Here is a 15979-nt window from a genome sequence, read left to right on the forward strand (position 1 = left end):
CAGGAGTGTCACAAAGCTGCTGGGGGATGCTGGGTAAGGACTGGATGAGCACCTGTGTGCTATGGGCTATCTCAGTGAAGCGAGGCTCCCAGGCAAGGTCTGCCTTCTAGAAAGGGTGACAGGAGGCATCGTGCTGGGACTGAGGTGAAGGGCAGATGCAGCTCCTGCCTGCAGCTGGACAAGCTTGGTGGCATTCCCAACAGCTTGTCACATGCCTTCTTTGCCTGCCTGTCTGGTCAGGTGACAGTTGTAGGTCTTCATAGTGGGGGATGGTATAGAGTATTGATGGTGCTCCGATGAGGGATGGGCCACCCCCTCACTTTCCCCTCTGGGTGTCCTTGTGCTAAATAGCATCTTCCGTAGGGGGTGGCAGTGTGCACGTGGACTGTTGCATTAGGAGGAGTACCCAGGCATCATCACCAGCATCTAGTCTCCAGAGAGTGACTCACCTCCTTGTCACACCCGCCTCTGAAAGCCAGTAAAGTATGAGGGTAGCAGTGACAAAGGGACCAGAATGTGTGGCGGCCAGAAGCAGACAGGGCCCTCTGCGCAGCCTACCAGACAGAGAACTCTGGCGCGCTACTCTCTGGGCTCCTATTTCCCTGTCACTAAAATGGTAATAAAGACAGTTGTCCTGGAGAGCTGTCCCCAGGCAAAAGTAGGACAACAGGAGCTCTGGCCTTGCTCTGGTGTTCTGTAGCTGCTGTGTTGCATTGTTTCCGGTGAGCTTTGTGTGCGGATAGTGCCTTAGGAGCCATTGTGATTAGATTAGTAATGTGTACGTGGGAAAGGCCCTGGGAAGACTAGGATGATCTAATAGTTCACCCCTTGATCTCTGCCGCTGACTTCATGGTCCATCTGTGTTCAGCTGAGCCTTAGCACAGGCAGGAACCACAATTGTCGACCGCCTTCCCTTCGTAGCCCCTAGGCCTCCTCAGGGCATCGGCTCAGCCTGTCTTCCAGTGGCTTCCTCTGGTGTCCTGGAACCTTTCCTTGTGGACACTTTGTGAGGCTTTGTGGCTGTGCTCTGGCAGCCTTGGCATATGAGACAAACCTTTAGCGGAGTTCTCGGTCAGCCCTAGACAGAGAGTAGACAGACCATAGGATTAGAAGTAGAGCTGTTATACCTTTAATCCCAGCACTCGGGAGGCAGAGGCGGGCGGATCGCTGTGAGTTTGAGGCTAGCCTGGTCTACAAAGTGAGTCCAGGACAGCCAAGGCTACACAGAGAGACCCCGTCTCGAAAAACCAAAACCAACAACAACAACAAAAAAAAGTAGAGCTGTTGGGAGTGCCCACCCTCTCAAAAGCCACACGCCGTGGGAAATGGTTTGCTGAATTCTCCTATAAGGCAGATGTCAGCAGAGGGACAAACCTCCTCTTGCACGTCAACATCATATAAGGTGTGATCTAGGCATTGGGCCATCTCAGGCCTAGGAATGAGAGATCCTGGCTGGTGTTGTGTGATAGACTTTTCCTGTCTCCTTACTCTAGGTAGGGAGGCCTTGACAGACCAAAGTAGGGATTCAGCGTGGAACCACGAAGTCCATCTGGTGAATCAGTGAGTTTCATTAGGGTCGTTAGAGTAGTAATGACCAAGGTCCACCCCTGGAGACAGCTCACAAAAGTCTGGGAACCCGGAACACACTGTGCAGCCAACAGGCAGCTCGGTGGGTGTGGGTTAGAGCGTGTCCTTTCCAGGTGCCTCAGTTGGCCTAAGCCGTTTCCAGGCAGCTTGACTGGTCTCGACTTGTTTGAACTTGGCTTGTCTGAGAGTGACTCTCAACCGTCTGTCTTGGGAGGGAGGGGCCAAGAGAATGTGGTCAGTTTCAGGGAGTTCCTGAAACTGTTTTGAGCGTTTCAATCTTGAGGAAATAGTTACACAACAGCCGGCAACTTGGCTTAAAGAAAGATTAGATAGATTGGATAGATGAATGGATGGTAGATAATAGTAGTAGTTGTTGTTGTTGTTGTTGTTGTTGTTATTATTATTATTATCATTATCATTATCATTTTCTCTCTGTGTAGTCCTGGTTGGCCTAGAACTCACTATGTAAATTATGCTAACCTCGACTTATAGCAGTCCTCCTGCCTCTTCCTCCTGAGTGCTGGGAGTACCTACTGTGTGCCATAGGCAAGCAGGAAATATTCAGTGGGCACAAAGGTCCTATAAAAGTCCATTGTCATTCTTTTGTTTTTGTTTTTGAGACTGGGTCTTACCATGTTACTTTGGCTGGCCCGGATCTCACTGTGTAAACCAGGCTGGTCTCAAACTTACAGAGACTAGATTCTCCTCCTCCTCCTCCTCCTGCCTCTCGAGTGCTGGAATTAAAGGCATATGCCCCCAGACCTAGCCCACAGCCACTCTTACTTACAGAAGAGGGAGCCGAAATGCTATGGTTGGGCAGGGTCTTGGAGGGTGCACTGTGCCTGTGCAAACTTCCTGTGCCATCTTTCCTTGTGTGATGTCAAGATTGTCCCTGATAGCTGATTAGGGTAGGTGTACCCTCACTCAGTAAGGATCACCAAGTAGCCTTCACAAAGGCATGTGGCTTCCTGTGCAGACTTCAGTGAGGGCTCCAACATAGCCACCCAGTCTAGCCGTGGCCCTTTGTATGGGTGGCTCTGCCTAGGAGACACGCCCCTTACTGAACTCTCGTGAGTCAGCCACCATGAGAGGCTCTCACGGCTTACCAGGCATAGAGTCAAATTCTTAGCCATCCTGACCCCCCAGTCCCTGCAGGTGACCTTGTAGACCAGTGAGTACTGGGCACAGGGAGCCAGCCTCACTCATTCTGTCCTTCTGTCTTTGACAGGGCAGCGAAATCTCTGGCTCCACCTTTGCTGATGGCGAGCTCCTCCCCAGGGAACCCGGCTTCTTCCAGGAAGACGAGGAGGAAGCGATGACATTGGCTCTGCCTGAGGGACCCCAGGAGTTAGACATGGACAGCCCCATGGAGAGCAGCCAGGGCCTGGAGGGATCTGTCAGGAGTGCTGGCGAGGAGAAGGAGCCTGAGTTGGGGGGCCTGTTCCTGCCAGAGGACAAGTGAGTGAGCAGTTCCGGGGAGGCATCCCCAGAAAGTCCACGTAACACCCTGAGAGGATCAGCACTGTGGGTGTTGCTTCCACAGGTTTCTGGGTAGTAGGGATAAATCCGGGATTTCCGGCCACTGTGTAGAAGTCACCTTTCTTTGGCAGGGAGAGGGCAGTTGAGACAGGGTTTCAGTTTGTATTCCTGACAGGCCTAGAACTTGCTATGTGGACTAAGCTGGTCTTTTGAAGTCCCTGATATATGCCCGCCCTTGTCTCCTGGAATTGAAGGCAAAGGCAAGTGCCGTCATGTATGGTTTTCAGAACCCCACTTGTAATGGCTGCTCAGTGATGTGGGATATGTGATCTAGGTTACTTTGTAAAAGCTGGTACAGGGCCAAGGGTGCAACTTAATGCTAGAGCACTTACCCTACCATTGGCAAGGCCCTGAGTTGATGTTGAACCCAGCACTGTGTTCAAACAACCAACAAACCCAAACCAAACCAAACCAAAAAACTGGTTACAAAGACGTCTTAGGGAACATTCATCTGGGAAAATGATTTTATAAACTGAGCAGTGATGATTTCTGGGAGGCGAGTGGTTTATTCTTTAAATTACTTTTCATTTGATTTCTGTACACTGTATTTTGATGTTGATATGCTCTCATCAGAAGTGTGTTAAAGGCCGGGTGTGGTGGCGCACGCCTTTAATCCCGGCACTCAGGAGGCAGAGGCAGGTGGATCACTGTGAGTTGGAGGCCAGCCTGGTCTACAAAGTGAGTCCAGGACAGCCAAGGCTACACAGAGAAACCCTATCTCAAAAAGGAAAAAAAAAAGTGTGTTAAAACAGTGGCGAGGTGTGAGCGGACTGTGCTGTGTGTGTAAGTCATTGGTAGAGAGTTGTCTAGCATAGCCATAGGTTCAAGTCTCAGCACCAGGACAAGAAGACAGTGTGAGCCTTTGGCTGGCTTCTCAGTAGAGCAGCAGTGCCCGTGTTTAGTTTGATATCAGTGAAAAGGAAGCCCTTTGGGAGGGGGGAGAGGGGAGGGAGAGGGGAGGAAGAGGGGGGAAGAAGAGGGGAGCAGGGAGCTCTAGTATTTGCTAAGCCAAATGAAATTGCCGACTTTTTTTCCTCCAAGACAGTTTTCTTGTGTAGCCCTGGCTGTCCTGGAACTCACTCTGTAGACCTCGCTGCACTCAAACACAGGGACCCCCCTGCCTCGGCCTCTCAAGCACCAGGATTAAAGGACTGTGCCACCACGTCTCACTTATTTTTAGATTTACTATTACATGCATGAATGGTTTGCCTGCATGTGTATATGTACATCGCGTGTGCCTGTTGCTTACAGATGGCAGAAGAGGGGTTGGATCCTCTAGAAGCCACCATGTGGGTGCTAGGAACCAAACCTGGGCCCACTGCAACATCAACAAGTGCTCTTGACCCCTGAGCCGCCTCTCCAGCCTGAGTGTTGAAGGCTTACATTTATTTTTAGTCGTGTGTGTGCATGTGTGCTTGGGTAGGCGGAAGCCCAAAGAGCTGTTGGTGAGTTTGTGGGGGCATTTGCTGGTGCTGGGGCCTGAACTCAAGTCCTCTTAGCTGCTGAGCCATCTCCCCAGCCCTGGTGAAGTTTTATTAACATTTATGAGGGGAAAGGGAGTAGTGTAAGCTATTCAGCCTGAAGTACAAAGGACCCCCAGGGGAGACAAAGTGTGAATTCCAGAGGACTTAATCCTTAGCACCCTGTCATTAGTGCTGTTATCCTTAAGCAGAAGCTGGGGTTCCCCTGGGGCCATGTTTGAGAACTAACCTGGGTGCCCGTCTTGTGTATCTGTGTCTTATGTGGTCTTTAGAATTAGGCATCTTTGGCTGGGCATGGTGGTGCACACCTTTAATCCCAGCACTCGGGAGGCAGAGGCAGGTGGATTGCTATGAGTTTGAGGCCAGCCTGGTCCAAGGACAGCCAAGGCTACACAGTGAAACCCTGTCTCAAAAAACAAAAACAGGCATCTTTGGACTAGATATGCCCTCTTATAAATTGGGGCCTGATTCTGATCTGGTATCTCACTGTTACTTGCCATGATAAAGACAATGAGGGCTGGAGGGAGCTGCCTCAGTGGACAAAGGTGCTTGCCTGATGACCCAAGCCTGAGCTCCAGAACTCACACACAAGGCTTGATGCGGTGGCTGAGCCTCTGTAGTCCCAGCATTCCTGCAGAGACAGGAGCATCTAGCAGATGAACTGGCCTGGAGGGTGCGGCAGACACAGAGACGAGACTCTGGTGCTATCCTCTGACCCCCACATGCGGGCTGTGCCAATGGTATGTCTACACACACACAGACCCAGACAATAACAGTGATAACAATGATTAAAAAAATAAGAGATAATTAAAAATTGGGAAAGATGGGGAAAGTGAGAATGGGAGGAAATAACCCATACCCTTAGCCCCAAGTCCTGTTACCATGTTACTATTTGTATTTTCTACTTTTCTTTTCTTTTCTAAATACAGAGTCTTGTAGCCCTGGCTGGCCTGGAATGATCTATGTAGACCAGGCTGGTCTTGAATTTCTTTTTTGTTTTGTTTTGGTTTTGGTTTTTTGTTTTGTTTTAGTTTTGAGACTGGATTTCTCTGCGTAGCCGTGGCTGTCCTGGACTCACTTTGTAGACCAGGCTGGCCTTGAACTCACAGTGATCCCCCTGCCTCTGCCTCCCGAATGCTGGGATTAAAGGCATGTGCCACCATGCCCGGACTGGTCTTGAATTTTTAAAGCTCTAACTGCCTCTGCCTCCCGAGTGCCAGGAGTAAAGGTGTGCACCATCACTGCCAACATACAGTAAGGCCCTGTCTCAAAATAAGTTTGTTAATTACTAAGTCTGAAAGTTTAAATCTGTCTTACCATTGATACTTCTCCGCCTTGTTGCCAATGCTTGTATAAGCCTTTCAACAATCATTTGACACTATGATTTAATAATTTGCATTACTGATACATATTCTAATGCAGTGACTATACTTAGAGTGTAATTTCAGTCTGTCTGTCTCTAAACCATGAGGTAGTAACCAGTGCTTTGCTGTTTTGGAATGGCACAGTTTGCATGTCTCTTACAGAGAAAAATTCTATGTGGGATGTTCTTAGGATGGCGGTCCCCAGGGCCAAAAGGTGTAGACTTAGCCAGGCTCCTGCTGTCTGTAGGGCCAGGCTGGCTCCGCCCAGAAGCCACAGGTCATCACCCCCTCAGCCCTGACTAACGGGGTGCTTACGGCCCTCAGGTCCCCCGTCCTCACTCCATCCGTGACCACATCAGACCTTTCCACTCACTCCACCGCCTCTCTCATCAGCAACGAGGAACAATTTGAAGACTACGGAGAGGGGGTTGACGTGGACTGTGCCCCCAGCAGCCCCTGCCCTGACGACGAGGCCAGAACCAATGTCTACTCCGACCTGGGATCTTCAGTGTCGTCCAGGTGGTCTCTTGCTCTGGGTGGCATTCGGAGTCCATGGAAAATGCCAGAACCAGCCTAGCCTCATCCCAGTGGCTCAGACAGGGCAAGAGCATCCCTTCCTCTGTCCATGGCTATATGGCTCTAGTGGCATGTGGGGTGCTGCCTTCTCATAGCCTCATGGCGGGGAGGTGGGTGCCAGGTCTCGCCTTTCCCCTTTCATCTTGGAGAAGAAACAATTAACTGGTCTGGGGATTTGCAGACCCCTGTAGGGTATGTCTGTATCATCTTGCTTTCTAGAACCTCAGTGTTAAAGGGTCCAAGTGACCTGTGGTCCCCTTCTCACCTGCCTGAGTCATCTCCTCCTGTGACAGTAGCTCATAATCTGCTAATTTGGTTCATATGCCCTCTGCCTTCTCTGACAAGCGTGGAGAAGGGGGGCGGGTGGTGACGCTCTGGCTTTTTTCCATTCTTCTACCCCAGAGCAGGAACTAGATTGAGCAAGCTCAGCGGGGTGGGTGGGCAGGACACAGCCTGCTGCCAGCATAGAGCATGACCCCCCCCCCCACTTCCTGTGATCCAGTGCGGGGCAGACCCCAAGGAAGATGCGGCACGCCTACAACAGCGAGCTGCTGGATGTGTACTGCTCCCAGTGCTGCAAGAAGATCAACCTACTGAATGACCTGGAGGCCCGGCTGAAAACCCTGAAGGCCAACAGGTGAGCCCGCAGCCCCAGGGCCAGGGCCACGTAGGAGGAGGGCAAGGCCGGCAGGAACTGAGCATGGCTCATCCTGGGGTGTTTCCTGCAGCACCTCAGCACCAAGCTGAGGTCAGCCTGTCATACCTTAGTGTCTTGCGGTGGGCAGAGTATGGAAGTGGACCAGTGCCCCCCTGTTCAGTGACTGTATGTGTCCCCCCTCTCTCTCTCTCTCTCTTTCCCCCTACCCCCCCCAGTCCTAACCGGAAAATCTCAAGCACAGCTTTCGGACGGTAAGACCCCCTTGGGAGACAAAGCTGAGTGCTTTCCACCTTTGCTTGCTTCTGCTTTCCTGGGGCCAGGGCTCACAGCGCAGCTGCCCTGATTCAGTCAGTGCCTTGCATGTAGCCAAGTGACCACATCCCCAGCCGAGTGGAAGGGACAGCAGCAAGGGCAGAGTAGCCCGCTTCCTGCCCTTACCACCCTGTCCCCACTTAGTAGGGTGAGCATGTTCAGATCCCTACTCTTTCAGCCTCCGTGGGCCTTCTAGGGTGTTCTGAGAACCAGAGTCCAGCCCATGGCCGTTGGGGAGTGCCCTGTCCACCCTCCTTAGCACAGGCAGTCCTTTGGGTGGGAAGAGGTCAGATGGAGCACACCTCCCGTGACCTCTTCCCTGGCAGCCCCCCGCGCTGAGTTGGGGCCCCAGGCTGTGGCAGACGTTGCAGGCAGGTGCCCTCCACCTCCACAGGCAGCTCATGCATAGCAGTAACCTCAGCAGCAGTAACGGCAGCACTGAGGACCTGTTCCGAGACAGCATCGACTCCTGTGACAATGACATCACAGAGAAGGTGGGCCCCGGGACTCTGTGCACGTTCCTGGGATGTGTGGGAGAAGTGCTCCAGGATGCTCTCTAGAGACTTGGACCCTACTACACCCACCTAGGAGTTGGGGGCAGGGAGGGGCCCTGGTCACGTGCCCCTTCCTCTGTAGTAGTCTTTTGGAGATCCCTGTCCTGAGCTGTTCTAGATTCTTGGTTCTGTGGCTTCGAAAGCCTTTTTTTTTCCCCCACCTGACCCTGTACTGCAGGTGAGTTTTCTGGAAAAAAAGGTGACGGAGCTGGAGAACGACAGCCTGAGCAGCGGGGACCTGAAGAGCAAGCTGAAGCAGGAGAATACACAGCTGGTGCACAGGTCAGGTGCGGGGTGGGGGTGAGATGGAGGCAGGGGCAGGGCCTGGGGGCGGGGTGGGGCTCGTCCCCATGGCCAGCCTTTCCCACTCTGAGGTACTTGGCCGTTTACTTGAGACCTGACAGCTACTGCTCTGAGTGTGGAGTCCCAGGGCGTGGCCCCCACTGCTCAAGAACAGTGGTTCTCACCCTCTGGGTCACCAGCCCTCCAGGGACTGCGCGTCAGATCTCCTGCGTAGCAGATATTTATGTTACAATTCATAACAGCGGCAGAATCACAGAGGTGAAGGAGTCACGCAATGCTCCTGTAGTTGGGGGGCCACCTCAACATGAGGAACTGTATTCAAGGGTCACAGCATTAGGACGGTTGAGAACCACTAGCCTGGAGCGACTAGAACCTGACTGACCTCCCTTCCCGAGAACATGACCCAGTGACGGGGCGTAGAGTGCTGGAGGGCCCAGGTGGTGATGGTGCAGGGTCAGCAGCGACACTGGGAAGGGTGCTCCCCATGTCGGCTGGCCTCTCCAGATGCAAGAAGCTTGGTAGCCTGCTTTGTGCCTGGGTCTGGTCCTTCCCCCTCCCGCCCACCCCACACACCCAAAAGCCTTTTTGTGTGGCCCAGCTCAGCCTGGTGGAGGGACTATGAGCTGTTGGGCAACTATAGGCTTCCAGTAGTGGAAGCTGGGTTAGGACTCCAGAGGAGCCTGACCTTTTCCTGCCTCTGGATTTCTTATAGCCATTTTGCCAGCATGTGCCTAAGTAATTGGAGGGGTGGTGGGTAGGAAGTCAGCCGAAGAGAGAGGCTAAGACTTGGAGGCCCGTTGCCTTCACTGTGTCCTGTGTGGCTTCACTCTGTCCAGATTTTCTTCACTAGATCTGCTCCCTTGAGAGTGATTAACCCGCTTCCTGTGAGATGTCACAGTGTCTCTGATTTACTTGTCAGCCAAGCTCACGACTCCTAAGCAAAGCAAACCCTCCGCTATAGCAGTGAACGTGTTAGTGGCTTTGGTGGGGTCCGGGCTTTCTTGAATGGGATGAGAGGGCCTGCTGACGGAAGCTGTCCCTGCCCCCACCTCAGGGTGCATGAGCTCGAGGAGATGGTCAAGGATCAGGAGACCACAGCCGAGCAGGCCCTGGAGGAAGAGGCCCGGCGACACCGGGAGGTCTACTGTAAGCTGGAGAGAGAGAAGAGCATTGAGCTGGAGCTGCTGAACACCAGGTGGGCACCAGGCCTCTGTCTGCAGTGCCCCCCCTGCACCTCTGTGTCCTGGCGGAGTTGGGGTAGTGCTGGCCCCAAGTGCTTCCAGTAAAGCTGAGCCTATGTTTTTTAGCTTTTCTACTTGAGATATTTTAAAGGAGCAGGTGGAATGGGAGTTCACTGTAGCCCTGGTGGTTGGGCAGAGGGAGCAGCTTGAGAGGGAAGCAGCTATCCAGGCTTGGAGCGCCCCCTGCTGTCAGATCCTTTCCTGAATTTGACCGTGTGTAAGCTGAGCCTGGGACCCTGGGCTTTAAGGAAGTAGAAAACCAGGTCCCTAGGTTCAGTGGCCAGCTGTACCAGAATCTTCCTTGTTGGAACCCAAACCAGGGGCCAGGAGGAGCACCACTGACCCTGGTCACTTTGGCTTTACCTACCGTGTCACCCTCTCTCCCGCCCTGCCTCTGCCTGCCCCATAGCCATGCACAGTGTCCATGGGATGGGGCTGTGATCCTGGCCCTGGCTGGGGCCGCTGGGGCCCCGGACAGAGCAGCATCGTCCTGGTTCTCGTTTGGCTCTAGGTGTTTACGCAGAGGGTGCTAACTAAGCCTGGCCTGGGCTGCGGAGGGGCATGCTGGACAAGGACTGGCCAGGCAGGCCCCAGGGATTGGGGGGTTCCTAACGGAGTACAGTCTGGTGAGGAGCCCTCCCAACTGTCCTGTGCATGAGATTCCCCACCCTGTCCTTCCCAGACACCTTTCCTGGGAGGCTGCCACGTTGCATTTAGACTGCTGCTCTAGAGCAGTGATTCTCAACCTTCCTAACACTGTGACCCGTTAGTACAGTTCCTCATGTCATAGTGACCCTCGACTATAAAACTATTTCATTTTCTACTTCATAGCTACTATTATGAATCGTAATGTAACTGTCTGATATGCAGGATCTCTGGTAAACGACTCCCAAAGGGGTCGTGACCCACAGGTTGAGATGATGCTCCAGACGATGCTATTTGCGTTTGGCTCTGGGGCTGGTGTCCTAAGGGACTGTTCACTTTAATTGACTCCTGCTTTAATGACTATGGGCTCAAGAGAGGTGGCTGGGACCAGAGAAGCAAAGTGGATAAGACCATGGGAGCAGGGCTTGGAGCAGGAACACAGAGTTCTGAGAGTAATCTAACTGCCACCGTTGTTCCCTCAACTCCATGGGGTGCTGTTTATGTAGAGGCACAGATGGTACTTACGCTCCCCTCCTCACTTCCTCAGGCAGCTCCACACCACTTACTGTGGAGGTCCAGCATCCTCTCCAGCCCTGTCTCAAGGCTTCCCTAGGGTACCCCACAGGGCCTCATGAAGGTCAAGAAACGCCTCTCCAGAATGGGCCAGTAGCTGCAGTGAGGGTGTTGGAAGACCTGCACGCTGTTCTGCACATCTCACCTGCCTGTAAAACCGTAGTGCTGTCCCCCTCGGGGTCGCTGCAGGGCAGCTGTCTGCAAGCACTCCATTAGAGGGCTATCGCCTCAGAAGCAGAGATGGCTGCAGTGAACACTCAGGATCACCAAGGAGGGCTGAGGATGGAGGATAGAAAGCCAACAGGCACAGCCTTCAGACTACAGACACTAACAGGAAAGCCCTGGGCACAGCAAACAGGGCTGTCCTCCTGGAAGAAACCCCCTTTCTCATTGTTTCATGAAGGATTCTGTGTGTGTGTGTGTGTGTGTGTGTGTGTGTGTGTGTGTGTGTGTGTGTGTAGGCCAGCTTTCAGAAATTTTCAGATTTTGAAATATGTACTTATGTATACACGTCTTAGAGATAGGACCTTATCTAAACATTGAAATTCTTCTCTGTTCTTCCCCAAGAGAGGGTGTCTCTGTGTAGTCCTGGCTGCCTTAGAATTATATCTGTAGCCCAAGCCGACCTCAAACATAGATGTGCCAGCCTCTGCCTTCATGTGCTGGCTTGTTTCTTTTTTGTTTTTGTTTTTCAAGACAGGGTTTCTCTGTGTAGCCTTGGCTATCCTAGACTCACATTGTAGAAAATACTGACCTAAGAACGACAGTGACCCGACTGGTCTTGAACTCACAGCGATCCCCTTGCCTCTGCCTCCCAAGTGCTGGGAGTAAAGATGTGTGCCACCACTGCCCAGCGCCTGGCTTGTTTCTAAAATAGTTTATAGCCGGGCGTGGTGGCGCATGCCTTTAATCCCAGCACTCGGGAGGCAGAGGCAGGCGAATCCCTGTGAGTTCGAGGCCAGCCTGGTCTACAAAGTGAGTCCAGGATGACCAAGGCTACACAGAGAAACCCTGTCTCAAAAAACAAAAACAAAACAAAAACAGAGTAAAATAGCTTATAGAGCCGAGGAGGTGGCTTGTTTCCTTAATCCTGGTGTTCTGCAGCAGAGATAGGAGAACCCCCAGATGTTGGAGGGTCAGCTGGCCTGACAAACCAATGAAAGATCCTGTCTCAAACAAGGTGAAGGTGACTTCATTAGCCTTGTGGCACATGTCTGTCTGTCTGTTTATCTGTCTCTCTGTCTCTCTCTCTCTCACACACACACACACACGGTATACACTTGCACAAAATTTAAAAGTAGCTTACAGCCTGAATGTAATTTTATATATATATATAATGTGGCTGTTTTGTTTGAGGCTGTTTACCACGTGGCCCTGGCTGCCCTGTGACTCGCTCTGTAGACCAGGCTGGTCTGCATCTGAGTGCTGGGATTAAAGCCGAGCACCATCAATCCTAGCTAGTAATTTTGCACTTGAAAGTGTTTCATGATAACATGGGCTTTGGCTTGTGGCATCATGTCCAGAAGCTTTCTCCAAGTTGGCAGTTCCTTCCTCCAGAGAGCAGAGCCTAGGGGCCAGGTGCCTTCTCGGTAAGGTCGTCTCAACTGCGGATTCTCTGACCTGTGTCATCTGCCTTTCCCAGGGTGCAGCAGTTAGAAGAAGAAAATACTGACCTGAGAACGACAGTGACCCGACTCAAGTCACAGACAGAGAAACTGGATGAGGTAAGCAGCAGGTCCCCACAAGATGTTGGGCTCCGAGAGAGGTGGGGGCGGTCTGAGGGCCTTTGGATGGTAGTCTGTGGAATACTGAGGTGTTTCCCTACAGAGAAGAAGTGCCAGGGCATGGTGGCACGCCCCTGTAATCCCAGCATTTGGGTGGTAGAGGCAGGAGTGTCAAGAGTTCGGGACATCCTCTGCTACATCACATTGAGACCGATCTAGGATGCATGGGGGTTTTGTCTTAAAGATAAACAAAAGCAAGTTTTTTATTATTTAAAAGGGAGGAAAGGCCTGGGTGTGGTGGCGCACGCCTTTAATCCCAGCACTTGGGAGGCAGAGGCAGGCAGATTGCTGTGAGTTGGAGGCCAGCCTGGTCTACAAAGCGAGTCCAGGACAGCCAAGGCTACACAGAGAAACCCTGTCTTGAAAACCAAAAAAAAAAAAAAATCTGAATTTACAAAACTTCAAGTTTTCTACAATGGAAATGTAATCTGTATTATATATTGTAAATGCCTTATAATTCTCCTCTTGAGGAGAGTGGGCCTAACTCCTGGTTGGACAAACAGCTTCTTCTCTGCCTTGCACCACTGAAGAACATCAGGGGCTTGGGACATTTCTCAGTGTGTTTCTAGAATGTTCAGGGAGGGCATTCTCCAAGGTGGCTGCTCTGCCTGTCCATTGGCCACACTAAGGTCCTCCAGAGTGTGAGGGTCCTCTCAGGATGCTTGCCCTGACCGGGTGGGTCTGCCTGGCTCTAGGAGCGGCAGCGCATGTCTGACCGGCTTGAGGACACGAGCTTGAGACTCAAGGATGAGATGGACCTTTACAAGCGCATGATGGACAAGCTGCGCCAGAACCGCCTGGAGTTCCAGAAGGAGCGGGAGGCGACGCAGGAGGTGCGCCACAGGCCGGGGCTCCCTAGGGCTTGGCTTTCCTCAGTGGTGCCGCTGCCACCACAGCCACCAACAGAGTTTTCTCCCCCCACAGCTCATCGAGGATCTGCGGCGGGAGCTGGAACACCTGCAGATGTACAAGCTGGACTGTGAGCGGCCGGGGAGGGGCCGCAGCGCGTCCGGCCTTGGCGAGTTCAGTGCCAGAGCCCGAGAGGTGGAGCTTGAGCATGAGGTCAAGCGCCTGAAGCAGGTCGGTCTTAGGGCCGCTGTTCAGTGGCTTTGAAGAGGCAGCTGGACCCAGCCCTACGGGCTTCTCAGAGGGACGGAGCAGTAGCCCGCCTCCCGCCACCTCTCCTGACTGTCAGGGCCCGTCCTCCCATCCCACGCTCGGACAAGCAGAGTACCTCTGGTTACAGCCAATGGCTCTTGTGCTCTGAGGCCCCTGTTCAGTCCTGGGTGTTGGGGTGAAGAGACTATCCCCAAGCTGTAGGTGTGTGCTTGACTGGGTTGGGACCTCTGGCAAACGGGGCCTAAGTCCCCCTAGCGGCCAACTCCTGCAGTTAAGCTAGCCCCTCACCCAGCCAGGAGGGGCTCCCAGGACACAAACGGGAGAAGTGGGTGCCAGCAGGTGGCTGCGGCTGCTCCCCTGAGCTCAGGTTGCTTTGTTGTGTCGCCACAGGAGAACCACAAGCTGCGAGATCAGAACGACGACTTGAACGGGCAGATCCTGAGCCTCAGCCTCTACGAGGCGAAGAACCTCTTTGCCACCCAGACCAAAGCCCAGTCCCTGGCTGCAGAAATCGACACAGCATCTCGCGATGAGGTAGCATTGTCCCCTTACTCCCTGACACTCTCTCTCTCTTTCTCACTGGTGACTGGTCCCATTCTGTGGGTTCTGCCCTGGCAGGGACCATGAACCCCACACTACATGGGACCCAAAAGGCAGGCTAAGCCCTGGCCCTAATAGTCCTCCACTGTCATAGTAACGTCAGCTGAGCAGGAGGCACTGTGGAAGGAGGAGCTCAGCCCTCATTTACAGTATTTCATTTTATTAAGATTTCTTTATTTATTATGTATACAACACCCTGCCTGCAGGCCAGAAGAGGACACCAGATCTCATTATAGATGGTTGTGAACCACCATGTGGTTGCTGGGAATTGAACTCATGACCTTTGGAAGAGCAGTCGGTGTTCTTAACTTCTGAGTCATCTCTCCAGCCCCCCTCTTTTTTTTGTTTTGTTTTGTTTTGAGACAGGGTTTCTCTGTCTGTCCTTAGACTTGCTTTATAGACCAGCTGGCCTCGAACTCATAGAGATCTGCCTGCCTCTGCCTCCCCAAGTGCTGGGATTACAGGAGTGGGCCACCACACATGGCCAAGCTCAGCTCTCCTAACTTGGGAGCTCTGGGCTAACTCAGGTCAGAGAGGAGCTCAAATCAGATCTTCCTGGGACTTAACCCAGATGGGATGGGGACCAGAGTTTTTACGTGTCTACTTTTGCACACATGTTTTCTCGGTCTCTTAGCTCACAGCTTCGTAAAAGCTTCCCTGTGGAAATAGCAGGCCATGCCAGTGGCGATGGGAACGGAGCCCAGCACCTGGTGCTGCAGCCCATCTTTTCTACCTCAGATACCAAAACGCTCAGCTGCATTTTTAATGCAGTTTCTGAGTTCCCTGGCCTCAAGGAGAGCATGTTTGCTCTCCAATCACAGGCTTGGGGCAGCAGTTTAGCTGCACCTAAATGTCAGTGAGAGCCACGCAACAGGGCAGGGTTGGAGTGAGGAGGGCACTGTTCTGGGCAGAGAGAAAAGGCTGGGCCCAGGGACTGTACACACCAGCCCTGATGATAAGTGTATCTGGCCAGTGTTTCTAGTCTTTGTCAAAATTTTCCCACAGGTCAATGAAGTTCTCTGGTCCCAGCTTACAGTGCTCAGGCTGATGTGGGGCCCCTCTGTCTCTGGCCACTGGCCACTGTAAGCCCATCCTGGGCCCAGCGTCTGACCCACCTTTCTCATCCCCTTCAGCTCATGGAAGCCCTGAAGGAGCAGGAGGAGATCAACTTCCGACTGCGGCAATACATGGACAAGATTATCCTGGCTATCCTGGACCACAACCCCTCCATCCTGGAGATCAAACACTGAGCCACAGCTGGCTACAGAGCGGCCGTTGGACCTGGGGCCTAGGGGCAGGCCTGCCTGAGGATGAAGATGCAGGCCGGACCCCACACTTGCTCTGTAAATGTACCTCCGACCACCCTGTTTGTGTGTACTGGTGTATGTGCGGGAGGCTGTGTGCACACAGGCAAGGAGTGCGCTTGGGGCCACAGCTGTGGGTGACACCCCATGGTGAGCTGTGTGTGCACTTTGCAGCCCCTTTGTGACGGGCGAAGGGCGCTGGATGAAGGAGGGACACTCTCAGGAGCTAACGGCGAGGACTGGAAGCTTGCATTTAGGATACTGATGAAATGATGCTACCTCTCTGGATAAGGGTGAGAAGATGCTCTCAGGGGATGGGTTCTCTCCCCTCCCCCGCTG

General features: G+C 52.9%; 1 protein-coding gene across 5 annotated transcripts in view; it reads left to right on the forward strand.

The window, feature by feature from the left end:
• Positions 1-15698, forward strand: part of Rab11fip4 (RAB11 family interacting protein 4) — a 108070-nt gene extending 92372 nt beyond the window's left edge. For 4 of the 5 annotated variants that reach the window (XM_051158075.1, XM_051158078.1, XM_051158076.1 and 1 more), the window contains 12 exons: positions 2816-3045; positions 6296-6490; positions 7050-7184; positions 7421-7456; positions 7912-8011; positions 8250-8353; positions 9429-9569; positions 12476-12557; positions 13313-13450; positions 13542-13697; positions 14127-14270; positions 15470-15698. In XM_051158075.1, coding sequence (XP_051014032.1) covers positions 2816-3045; positions 6296-6490; positions 7050-7184; positions 7421-7456; positions 7912-8011; positions 8250-8353; positions 9429-9569; positions 12476-12557; positions 13313-13450; positions 13542-13697; positions 14127-14270; positions 15470-15586 — 1578 coding nt within the window. In that variant the 3' untranslated portion in view covers positions 15587-15698. The remainder of the gene's footprint in view (positions 1-2815; positions 3046-6295; positions 6491-7049; positions 7185-7420; positions 7457-7911; positions 8012-8249; positions 8354-9428; positions 9570-12475; positions 12558-13312; positions 13451-13541; positions 13698-14126; positions 14271-15469) is intronic. The other variant, XM_051158077.1, reaches the window with a different exon arrangement.
• Positions 15699-15979: the final 281 nt, after the last annotated feature.

Source organism: Acomys russatus, chromosome 16 (assembly GCF_903995435.1).
Source record: "Acomys russatus chromosome 16, mAcoRus1.1, whole genome shotgun sequence".
Taxonomy (NCBI): domain Eukaryota; kingdom Metazoa; phylum Chordata; class Mammalia; order Rodentia; family Muridae; genus Acomys; species Acomys russatus.